Genomic DNA, 13,430 nt, shown 5'->3' on the forward strand with positions numbered 1-13,430 from the left:
GACAGACATCTCTACAAAAGGAAATGGAACCAAATGCAAAAAACCCCCCAAAACCCCACAGTTATGACACTGTTTTCATGTGCCTTCTAACACTTCTGAACCCATCTTTATATAAAGCTGCTATTCTAATTACAATTACAGCAATGCTATATTGAATCAAGTAAATATCTTTATAACTATCTTGTTATCCTAGTTTTATTTTTTACATATACTTGGATGTGGTCAACTTGTCTTCCTGTAACGATATCCTCGTCTTTATTCTCAGCAGTAATTTAGAGTGGTCTTCCCTTTGATTTGTCTGAGGTTGCACCTCATTATATGTCTTTAGTCTGTACCTACTGCTCTGCTTCCAGTAACTTCTCTGCTTAAAAGGACAGGACTCCTAGGAGGTCAGGAAACAAAACTGCACTTCCACCACATCTCAAATATAGACATAATCTTGATCATGGCTGGTCAAAGCATGAACCCAGAAAAGGCAATTTTCCACATCTTGGTTAATAAATGTCCTTTATATACACCTATGAGGTGTTGAAACAGAAAACGCTCCTTGAAGCTGTGAACATGTCAAGCACTGACACACATTTATTTAGGAAGAGGGCCCCCTCCACTGTCATATTTTATAGGACAGTGACATGAAAGCCTCCTGTGTTCCTGCAAACCCTAGAGCATCTGCAATGAGTCTGAAACGACCTAGCCCCCTGGTATTCTGATGACTAAATGAAATGAAATGGGCATATTTGTTAAAGTCAGCTGGCAAGCCACACGACTTGGTGAGTTCCTGAGTTCATAAATTTATGTCAGAGCAAGACGAGCAGTGGAAACTCACGTGAACCAATTTACCCGAAGTGCAAATGGCAGTTTTGTTATTTGGTGTCAAAGTTACCAGTTGCACGATGACAAGCTGCCATAACACATTTTCCTGTTCGCTAAAGAACAAGGATTTCGTTGGTTAATATTCCTGGCGAGGCTCCTTTTCATAATTTACAACAACTAGATGCTGATAGGTTATTTAACATTTATGAAGTTAAGATGTAATCAGAAAAACCCTGATTATCTTTACAAATAAAAAAGTTAAATTATTCAACTTTTTTTTTCCTCTGTGGCTTCATTTCACAGCAGGTGCATACTTCACAATGGGACAAGTCAATCAAATAAAGCTTTTCTAAAATCTTTTTTTAGGAGCTGGAACAAGAACGATTCTAAGAGGAAAACTATTAATTCGGTTTGATAGCCACGTTTGCTTCAAACCACGGGCTGTGCTTCACATAATGCTTTTAACAAATTAGCCCAATGTCTCCTTTGTAGAGATAGGGGTATCTTGGTTATGTCCTTTGGGGGCCATGGAAGTGAAACCAGACCCTCTTGAACACACATCCATACCAACTGTATGGAAATTTTACGTCGTTTGTATAATAGTTATCATTTTATGCCTCTTCTACCCAACTAGATGGTAGCGTTCTTGACAAGAAGGACGATGCCTCATTCATTCTTTTTTTTAACTCTCAAAATGTCGCATCGTGCCTCACTCCTGACAGGGTCCCAGTAAACATTTTCACGTTTGTTAAAATGAATAGATGAATCGATCCACTCAAATGTAAATGAATTACATCCTTTGAAATTTTAAGCTGCAAACAAAATGATTCTACTGGGTTACTGGATGAACTGCCCTTGAACTACTTTGTCTTCATTTACGTTTGCTGTATCTATGGCCATTTTTCTTTTTTTAAGTTTTGAACTGGATCATAGTACAATGCAGAAAAAAAATCATTTGCTTTATGTACTGTTTAGTGAAAAAATATAGTACAGTGGGTTTGCTCATAGAATTTGGAGTCAGATTCATTGTGGGTTGGCTCTGACACCTATGTGATGAATCACCTAGAGAAAAAAGCTTTTAACATCGAAATTGACTTTTCTCATTAGCAACACAGGGAGAACATTGGATGTACTACACGTTGTTATGAACATTAAATAGATATGTGTTAATCTCTTGGAAAATGCCTAGCACATATTAGAACTCAATAAGGTGAGATAAATTTATTAAACACCCAAAGCAAAGACAACAAAAGCAAAAATACACAGATGGGACTACATCAAACTAAAGAGCTTCTGCACAGCAAAGAATGAATAGAATCAATAGAATGAAAAGACCACGTATGGAATGGGAGAAAATATTTGCAAACCACGTATCTGATGAAGGATTAAATATCTAAAGTATACAAGGAACCCCTACAATGCAATAGCAAAAAAAAAAAAAAAAAAAAAATCCAATTGAAAAATGGACAAAGGACCTAAAAATACATTTTTCCGAGGAAGATATACAAACAACCAACAGGTACATGAAAAGATGCTCACTATCAATAATCATCAGGAAAATGCAAATCAAAACCACAGTGAGATATCATTTCACACCTGTTAGGATCCCTATTACCAAAAAGACGAGATAAATGCTGATGAGAATGTGAGAAAAAAGAACCCTTGTATATCACTGTTGGGAATGTAAACTGGTACAGGCACTATGGAAAGCAGTATGGAGGTTCCTCAAAAAATTAAAAGTAGAACTACTATATGATCCATCAATTCTACTTCTGGGTATGTGTCCAAAGGAAATGAAATCATTATCTCAAAGAGATAGCTGCACGCCTATGTTCACTGCAGCATTATTCACAATAGTCAAGGATTAGAAACAACTAATGTCCTAAATGTCCATTAATGGATGACTGGATAAAGAAAATGTGATATATATACAACGCACTGTTGTTCAACCTTAAAAAAGATGGAAATCCTGCCATTTGCTACAACATGGATGAACCTAGAGGGCATTGTGTTAAGTGAAACAGACAGAAAGACAAATACCTAATGGTATCGCTTATATATGGAATCATTAAAAAAAAAGTTGAACTCATAGAAACAGTAAATGCTGGTTGTCAGGGGCTGAGAGAATGGGGGAAATAGGGAGACGTTGGTAAAAGGGTGCAAACTTTCAGTTATAGGATGAATAAGGTCTGAGGATCTATTGTATAACACGGTGACTATAGTAAAGAAAAGAAAAAAGAGGAAATATATGAGATGATGAATGTGTTAATTAAATCAATGGTGGGAATCCCTTCACAATATATACGTGTATCAAATGATCATGTTATACACTTTAAATATATCACCATTCTATTTGTCAATTATACCTCAGTAAAAGTGAAAAGATAAGTGAAGTAATGTAATATGCAAAATAAACTACAAATCATTGAAATGAGTTTTACATTTTCTTCTGAAACTCACCACTACTTGTCACTTGGCTATTACCCTTATAAGAAACCCGAAACAATTACCAATGTTGAATCATCCCAATTAATGCAACATGAATTCTTTAAAAAGCTTAATGCCAATTTTGACTTTAAATGGATAGTATCTGATGTAATACACTGCAGTTGATGAGTTCACTGAACACCAAGATGCTTAATGTCTACCCGCAGGCCATATTGTGGCTAGCTACCCTTTAATCAAAACTTGATTAATAAAAATCATTTATATTCCTAAGCAATATTAATTTAAATGATTTCTCAGTAGAAGAATTGTTGCCAATTCTTTTCTTTAATGGACTAAGAGATAAATGTGACAGGAAAAGCACCATTATTTCAATATTATGCATTAAGCCTAAATAACTCACCATCTTTAGTGAGAAAAAGCGGGTGTTGAATCCAATGATACTGTTAATTAGAAGATGATTAAGGGCTAGGATAGATCAAAACAGAGTCGTCATCTTGATAAATTAGAAAGTCCCATTATTACCTTCAGAGTTTAAATAATTTTGAATGTTTGGATTCTGAAATGGCAGGGATGCCTATCTCCATTCTTACTCTGAGTAAACCACTTACGTCCCATGAAGTATTTTCTTTTTCATTTTTCTATACATTTTCAACCACTAAGGTAGCATATATCCTTTTTTCTCTTTAATATGAATGTGTAAATTCTGACCCAAGGTTCAGAGCTTGTAAAAGGTGAGAAGAAATGTTTAGGAATAAACTAATCTGGTTTACGTTGTCTGTAGATTCAAATAAGAACAGCCAGCATATACCCAGTGCCCACTGAATGTGGGCTTCTATAGGAAATCAAGTGTTTGAATAATTTTAAACAGCAGAAAATCTAAAATTTATTTATATTTGCCTGAATGATAAAGTTTAGAAGCTTACTCAACATTTTTGTTTCTTTAATACTTTAGCAAACATTTTATAAGGACATGTTGTTTGTGTATCATCTGATTTGAAAGTACAAATGATATACAGAAGAGCGGAAATCTTGTTTTTTTTTTTAGTTCGGAGAGTTTTGATAATCTTACCGCTAACTTTTGTCAAGTAATAATGAGAGAAAGTAAACCAGGATTTACTTGGGAGGTAAAAGAAAGTCTACAAAGGGCTTAAAATAGTCTTTGAATAATCTCTCTGTAGTTATTTGAGAAATGACTCTTTTCCTTTCCCACCTAATTAAAATCTTCCTGGACCTGGAATCTAGTTTTGCTAAGTCATGTCTATTCTTTCTGCACTTCTAGATGGGTCAGTAATGGCTTCTGGTTACTAGTTCCCTCACGTCTCAGGAGATAACTATTGCCAGGTAGATATTTTCCCTTCAGGGGCTTGTCATTTTCCACCATTAATTCTTCTGGTCTTGACATGCCCCCCACAAAAAATTTTCTCCCCAAATCATTTGGTTTTCCCCAACACCTAGCTCTGCTTCTTGGCCCTCTAGGCTACTATTTCAGAAAACCTAGTTGCTCTATCGTAAATCTAAAAGACTTTGGGCAATAAGTGGAAAGTATGATTTGGATTTAAGAGTTAAGCCAAAGACAGGAAGGAATTGCTCTTATAAGGCAGCAGAAGAGCGCAGACCTGAATTTGAATTCAGGCTGTGTGACCTTGAGTAAATTATATTACTTCTTCAAGATTCAAGTTTCTTATCTTAATATTTTGATAATGATATTACTTGTCTACCAGGGTTTGCATGAGAATTAACTGCAGTAAGGCAGGGAAAGTGCTTATCAAATTGTTTGGCACATACTAGGAATTTTAAAAATGGCAAATATACACAAGTAATGTTAATGAATATATGATATTTATCACAATTTCCCTTCCCCTGAATATTCTCATATACTCTCTGGCCTGAACCCCTTTTACTAACAGGATTTATAAACAATAAGGCAATTTATAGATAACACTGATAATTAACAATGTGTAAACTGAAAGCCCACATAATTGCACGGGTCATTTTCTGTTGCCAGGCAACCACAGAGATATTTTTCTCCCAGCAACTTACCTGTGTAAGGTCATTCTGTCCTTAGTGACCACAGAACAAAATACATGTGAAAAAAAATCAGTTAGCCACTATTTTGGCTTTGGACATTCAAAGGAAACTGGTTTGATCTGCATTTTCAGAGATTTATTGTAATTGACCACTTTTGACCACCCATGATGTGGGTGATCCATGGTTACTAAACTTGGAGCACATCGATGTCATCTGCCGAACTTAACTCTAGCCCAGGACATTCTTATTCAGTAAACTTGGGGTTGAGAATCTGTCTTTGCACAAGCTTTCCAGGTGATCCTAATGTTCACTCAGGTTTGGGAACTACAGGTAGGGACTGTTTTGTCCATTTTTCAGCTCTGTGTATGATGTAATCACTTTGCAATGGCAGGAGGGTACGATGAATACCTAGAAAGCTCTCGATTGTCAGCAAATAAACAACCTCAAGTTATAACAAGTTTGTTTTCTTCCTGTTTAAAATATATATTTGTGACTATTCAGGAACAGAAAATGTTTTTATTATCCAAATCAAAACACAGCATGAGGTACTTTCCAGTAAAATCAACTGTAGATTATACACAAGTCAAAATCATCTCCCTGTTTACTAAGTTCAAAATCCTTCCAGGCACCAGGAAAAAAGTTTAATTTAAGACTTTAATCTTTCCATATATTACAGGGTTTCTGTCATGGAGTTTGTGCATCTGAAACTAAAAGATTGACAGGCCTGGATATTATGGATTTATTAACCGCTGGTTACATGGTCAGAGCTAGTGTGTAAAGCATTTCTACAATATCCCTTAGGCTGGACTGGAATGAACAATTTCTACAAAATTGAGGTAGACAAGAGTTAAGGTGACATTAAAAAAGCAAAACTTATGCCTTATTTCACAATGATCCTTTTCTAAATAGAAACATTATACTTTAAACATGAAAATATGATATTGAACTCAAAGAAAAAAATGACAAAATTCTGGGAAATTTGAAAGAAATCTTAAAAATTTACAAACCCAATCTTGCAATATGCAGTTTTATCATTTTGAAAGTGGAGGCCTTGGTACCTAGCGGATTTTGGGGCAAATACATATTTATTTATTTAACATCTTTATTGGAGTATAATCGCTTTACAATGTGTGTTACTTTCTGCTTTATAACAAAGTGAATCAGCTATACATATGCATGTATCCCCATATCTCCTCCCTCTTGCATCTCCCTCCCACCCTCCCTATCCCACCCCTATATGTGGACACAGAGAAGCAAGCTGATCTCCCTGTGCTATGTGGCTGCTTCCCACTAGCGATCTATTTTACATTTGGTAGTGTATATATGTCCACGCCACTCTCTCACTTCATCCCAGTTTACCCTTCCCCGTCTCCGCATCCTCAAGTCCATTCTCTACATCTACATCTTTATTCCTGTCCTACCCCTAGGTTCTTCAGAACCATTTTTTTTTTTTTTAGATTCCATATATATGTGTTAGCATACGGTATTTGTTTTTCTCTTTCTGACTTACTTCACTCTGTATGACACTCTCTAGGTCCATCCACCTCACTACAAATAACTCAGTTTCATTTCTTTTTATGGCTAATATTCCATTGTATATATGTGCCACAACTCCTTTATCCATTCTTCTGTTGATGGACACTTAGGTTGCTTCCATGTCCTGGCTATTGTAAATAGAGCTGCAATGAACATTGTGGTACATGACACCTTTGAAATATGGTTTTCTCAGGGTATATGCCATGGGATTGCTGGGTCATATGGCAGTTCTATTGTTGGTTTTTTAAGGAACCTCCATACTGTTCTCCATAGTGGCTGTATCAATTTACATTCCCACCAACAGTGCAAGAGGGTTCCCTTTTCTCCACACCCTCTCCAGCATTTACTGTTTATAGATTTTTTGATGATGGCCATTCCGACTGGTGTGAGGTGATACCTCACTGTAGTTTTGATTTGAATTTCTCTAATGATTAGTGATGTGGAGCATCCTTTCATGTGTTTGTTGGCAATCTGTATATCTTCTTTGGAGAAAAGTGTATTTAGGTCTTCTGCCCATTTATGGATGGGTTTTTTTTTTTTTTTTTCTGATATTGAGCTGCATGAACTGCTTGTAAATTTTGGAGACTAATCCTTTGTCAGTTGCTTCATTTGCAAATATTTTCTCCCATTTTGAGGGTTGTCTTTTTGTCTTGTTTATGGTTTCCTTTGCTGTGCAAAAGTTTTTAAGTTTAAATAGGTCCCATGTGTTTATTTTTATTTCCATTTCTCTAGGAGGTGGGTCAAAAAGGATCTTGCTGTGATTTATGTCATACAGTGTTCTGCCTATGTTTTCCTCTAAGCGTTTGATAGTGTCTCGCCCTACACTTAGGTCTTTAGTCCATTTTGAGATTATCTTTGTGTATGGTGTTAGGGAGTGTTCTAATTTCATTCTTTTACATGTAGCTGTCAAGTTTTCCAAGCACCACTTATTGAGGAGGCTGTCTTTTCTCCACTGTATATTCTTGCCTCCTTTGTCATAAATTAGGTGCCCATATGTGCATGGGTTTATCTCTGGGCATTCTGTCCTGTACCATTGATCTATATATCTGGTTTTTGTGCCAGTACCATACTGTCTTGATTACTGTAGCTTTGTAGTATAGTCTGAAGTCAGGGAGCCTGATTCTTCCAGCTCCATTTTTCTTTCTCAGAATTGCTTTGGCTATTCATAGTCTTTTTTGTTTCCATATAAATTGTGAAATTTTTTGCTCTTGTTCTGTGAAAAATGCCATTGGTAGTTTGATAGGGATTGCATTGAATCTGTAGATTGCTTTGGGTAGTATAGTCATTTTCACAATGTTGATTCTTCCAATCCAAGAACATGATATATCTCTCCATCTGTTTGTATCATCTTTAATTTCTTTCACCAGTGTCATATAGTTTTCTGCATACAGGTCTTTTGTCTCCTTAGGTGGGTTTATTCCTAGGTATTTTATTCTTTCTGTTGCAGTGGTAAATGGGAGTGTTTCCTTAATTTCTCTTTCAGATTTTTCATCAATAGTGTATAGGAATGCAAGAGATTTCTGTGTGTTAATTTTGTATCCTGCTACTTTACCAAATTCATTAATTAGCTCTAGTAGTTTTCTGGTAGCATCTTTAGGATTCTCTGTGTATAATATCATGTCATCTGCAAACAGTGACAGCTTTATTTCTTCTTTTCCAATTTGGATTCCTTTTATTTCTTTTTCTTCTCTGATTTCTTCTCTGATTGATTTTACAGATGGAGATAACTGAGACTCAAAGAAACTGACTTATTTAAAGTCAGCTAATAGCTGGCACAGAAATATGATATCGCTTATATGTGGAATATAAAAAAAATGAACTTATTTACAAAACAGAAACAGAGTCACAGATGTAGAAAACAAACATATATAGAAAACAAACTTATGGGGAAAGGGCGGGAGAGGGATAAATTGGGAGATTGGGATTGACATACACACTACTATATATAAAACAGATAACTAATAACAACCTACTGCATAGCACAGGGAACTCTACTCAATACTCTGTATGACCTACATGGGAAAAGAATCTAAAAAAGAGTGGGTATATGTATATGTATAACTGATTCACTTTGCTGTACACCTAAAACTAACACAACATTGTTATAGTTGATAACACTGTATCAACTATACTCCAATAAAAAATTTTTTTAAAAAGAAAGATGTTTTCAAATCCTTACTAAGTGTGAAATCTTCGGATTAGCAATGACAATTTAGGTGTGTAATAATATGAAAATGACATGTAATTTGATAAACTAGGGGTCCCCAAACCCCAGGCTGCAGATGGTACCAGTCTGTGGCCTGTTAGGAACCAGGCTGCACAGCAGGAGGTGAGCGGCAGGCAAGCCAGTGAAGCTTCATCTGCCGCTCCCCATTGCTCCCCATCGTTCGCATTATTGCCTGAAACATCCCCCACCCCATCCGTGGAAAAATTGTCTTCCATGAAACTGGTCCCTGGTGCCAAAAAGGCTGGGGACCTCTGTGATAAACCATGGAACTTCCTGGTCACTTGGCTAGAAAATCATCAGCTTTGCGTATCACCCTGGATTTTCTTTATTGCTCTTTGAGAACTTGTATAGTAAAAGACCCTGGACTGAATCTGAGAAGTCTCCAGTCAATAGGCTGAATCTGGTCTCAGGCTGGCTCTGTGATGCCTCATTTTACTTTGTGGAGCAAAAATACCACGGTACTATAAGAATGCCAAGGAGAAATACGCTAAAAGGCTGCAAGTTGGCCATGCTCTCCAATGAAGTTAGAAATCAATTCCATAAAAGGATATGTAAGTTTGTATATTTTTCACAGCAGGAGATTTGTATTTATTCCTCTGTTAAAATTAAGAGCAGAGTTCAAGAACAGCTATGCTGCTAATACTGAGATCTGAATTATAGTACTTTATGACACATCCCGGCGCTATTGATTATTCTTTCTTGTTTTGTTTAATTTAATATGTTGCATGTTCATTTTAATACAAAGGTGGATGAAATCATTTATACTTTATATCTTAGAGCAAGTTAAGTTTTTCTTTGCTTAGAAAGCTCTTCAGAGATTTTCTCCTGCAAATTTGTCCCCCAAAAGACCCTTTTTCTTTGATCTGAGATTATGACATCAGAAGGATGTTGGTTCATGAGAATTTAAGTTTTATATACTGGGTTGGCCAAAAAGTTCATTCAGGTTTTTCCATACCATCTTACAGAAAAACCCGAACAAACTTTTTGGCCAATCCAATATTATGCCTTTATGTTATCTTTATGCCTAAATTACATGTTTTGACTGAGTTATGTGTTCAGTTCAATGCAAAATATGTCTGTTAATTATTTTATGGAATGGATCTGCTGATAGCCCAAATCACTGTTAACCAATTATTTTCAGTACCATGTTGAAATGTGGCTAAACTTAATCTGATGGGGACAACAGGGGTTTGTGTTAATTTCATGTTTCAATTTCATGTTAAGACTAGATATTAAAAATAAACTCACATATCTTTGAAGTTCATTTAACACCTTAATCAGTTTTAAATTTTACTGAAACAAAACTTCCAAATATCCCTAATGTTAAAAGACAGAGCAAGCAGATTTCACTCTAATCCTTAATCCACAGTGTTAATGCAGTCAGAGTTTGACCTGAGGATGGTGATTATATTCCAAATATAATATTGCACTAAACCACAAAAGCAACCTACTAGGGACTCAGTGGTTTGATGGAGGCTACACAGCTTAGAGGGGTAAAATTCAGCTACTATATAACTGGTCACAACTCAAGATACATGGGTGGAGTGGTCTATCTCCTTTCTGAATTCTCCATTCACTACTATAATATAATGCCAATGATTCAATCTAGGGAATCCTGTAGAAATGGATGCTCAAGGTAGTTCAGACCTATGTGACTTACCTTGCATACGTATGAATAAGAAAAGAGATTTTTAGGCTCTGGTACTTGAAAGAAAGTGTTGCTTTGATAGAAAAGTATATACCTAGGTATCTATATATCTTTATCTACACACCTACACCTATATCTATATGTATGTACATAAATGCTTACACATGTATTCACCCGTGAGTGTAGTTCGGTTTATTCTGTTTATATTTATCCAGGAGACAGAATATGTCCTTCTGATTTACTAAATTCACATTTCCAGTCCTATCTCCAATTAATTTCCTCTGAAATGTTTTATGTACACATGCGCGTGCGTGCGCATGCATGTATACACACACACACACACACACACACACACACACACAGGTTTTATTTCTTACCTGGTGGGGTCCAAGCTACATATATGGAATCAGGTCCAATTACTGTGATGTTATATGGAGGCGGGATTTCTTCTGGTGTTAATATAGGTGTCTGTATGATGTACTCATTACTGGGACTGCTGCCACCTTCAGTAGTGGCTTCCAGCTTATAAATGTACCTATATTTAAAAAAGAAAGAATTGTGATAAGGCAATGCACACGATAATTGGACAGTGATTGCTGGCTTTTCTATCTATTGCTTCGTTCTAAATTTGTGACAAATTGCAAATTCTTTGTTCCCCATCCAGAGACTTTACCATAGACCTTATAATTTTTCTAGCACAGGGAACATTCTCTCCAGGACATCACTATTTCGGACCCTTTCCCATTTTATTTTATTTTTTCTTATCTTTTTTAAATATGGGCATTTTAAAATGTAAATTTATTATTATTATTTTAATTATTTAATTAAGTTTTGGCTGTGTTGGGTCTTTGTTGCTGTATGTGGGCTTTTCTCTAGTTGTGGTGAGCAGGGCTACTCTTCGTTGTGGTGCGTGGGCTTCTCACTGCAGTGGCTTCTCTTGCTGCAGAGCATGGGCTCTAGGCACACGGGGTTCAGTAGTTGTGGCATGTGGGCTCAGTAGTTGCAGCTCAAGGGCTCTAGAGCACAGGCTCAGTAGTTGTGGCGCACAGACTTCGTTGTTCTGTGGCATGTGGGATCTTCCCGGACCAGGGCTCGAACCCGTGTCCCCTGCATTGGCAGGTGGATTCTTAACCACTGAGCCACCAGGGAAGTCCCCCCCCCCCCATTTTATTTTTAACCGTCGAGTAATTCATTGCTTTTCTTAAAGATTTCAGGAAAGTCTTGGAGTGTGCTGGTGGATTGTGGAGGATTCAAATGAATGTTCTCCAGTTTTAAATGGGTTAGAGTTCAGGGAAATATGTTTAGAGAAAGATGTCTCTAAATTGATCTGCTACTCTCTACAATAAAACTAAATTGATCTCTACTCTCTGTAAGAAAACATCTGTTGATCTAAGATATATTTGATCTCTGCTGAGAAATGAATGGGACTGAATTGCAAATATGTGGAAGTTTTCCCCCTCAAACCACTCCTGTCTATATATAGTATAGCAAGTAGAGAAAACATTATCCAGAAGTAAAGGTTGTTGATACAAAACACACCTCTTTAAATCTCTTTTCTTGCTAGTTTAGGGATGCATGATTTTGAAGATCATTTGATAATTCTTAAAATTGAATACTTTGTGTATTTCATATACTAAAAAATTCTCATGTCAAATAAAAGGCTGTTTACAGTTCTAAGGAATATCATGTCCTCTGAAGACTACTGTAATGAGCTAGTGTTTGGATCTTCATCATCTGAAATGGATTAAGAGATTTCATCAGCTATGGAATGGCTAATATATGAGATTAATTAACCCATTCATTTAATATTGTTTCAGTTGGAGATGGCCTCTTTCTCAACCCTGAGAAATCTGTAATTCTCACTGTACGATTGGTAAAGTTTTCTTTTAGTTTACCTGCTGTTGGGCTCCAGGTTTTTATCAGTGAAGTTCTGCTCCTCACTGCCCCCCAGGAAAACCAAGCTTCCATTACGACTCAATTGATATTGAGAAATGAGGCCATTGGGCTTTTCTGGCAGACTCCAATATAATTCCACTGTTGTAGAATTGATGATAATGTGTCGAGGTGTCACCCAAACTCCTGGCAAAAATAACACAAGGAAGTTTTATTGCTAGGATACAGTAAGCACCATATCAAAAGTCATACCATCACTCCACATGCCATCGCTCATACCATCACTCCACATCCGTATTTTTATCTGTTGATAAAAAAATCTCATGGGGAGCAACAAAAATACATTTTATTTGTTTTGGAGGTAAAGTATATAATCGGGTATAAATATATAAATACTTTTCTAATGCTTTAATTATTATTAGTTTTGAACTGCCTTTAGAAAATGAATGCCAGACAACTAGTGATGGAGACTGTCTCTATCTTGGCTGTTACTCTGAGTGTAATCAAGACCTAAGAAAATATCCAGGAATTTTCAAATTTGATGCCTGTTTACTTGGAATCATAATCTAGTATTTGCCTGAATTATCAAATTCGATGAACAAACATACTTTGCCTGTGTCTCTCTGACACGACATGCTGTGCTTGTTTTTTTCCTTTCTCTCTGGCTACTTCCAGCCTCATTTACTGGCTTCTCTTCCCTTCCTGGACCTCAAAATGATGTAGTGCCTCAGAGAACTAGGCTCTCTCCTCTACCCCTCCCTCCCTTCTTCTCCTTTCCTCTCCTCTTGTTTGGCAACACTGTCTTTGTAGTTGATCTCCATTTAGTCTCAGTTTTAA

The 13,430-nt window shown here is 36.4% G+C and overlaps 1 protein-coding gene across 1 annotated transcript in view; it reads right to left on the bottom strand.

Moving 5' to 3' along the window:
• The window catches only part of USH2A (usherin), a gene marked incomplete at both ends in the record, with an annotated part of 783,425 nt that overhangs the window by 149,218 nt on the left and 620,777 nt on the right, over positions 1-13,430 (bottom strand). Inside the window, 2 exons of the mRNA XM_082834448.1 lie at positions 11,078-11,235; positions 12,596-12,779. Coding sequence (XP_082690574.1) covers positions 11,078-11,235; positions 12,596-12,779 — 342 coding nt within the window. The remainder of the gene's footprint in view (positions 1-11,077; positions 11,236-12,595; positions 12,780-13,430) is intronic.

Source organism: Leucopleurus acutus (assembly GCF_964270905.1).
Source record: "Leucopleurus acutus genome assembly, chromosome: 2".
NCBI classification, from domain to species: domain Eukaryota; kingdom Metazoa; phylum Chordata; class Mammalia; order Artiodactyla; family Delphinidae; genus Leucopleurus; species Leucopleurus acutus.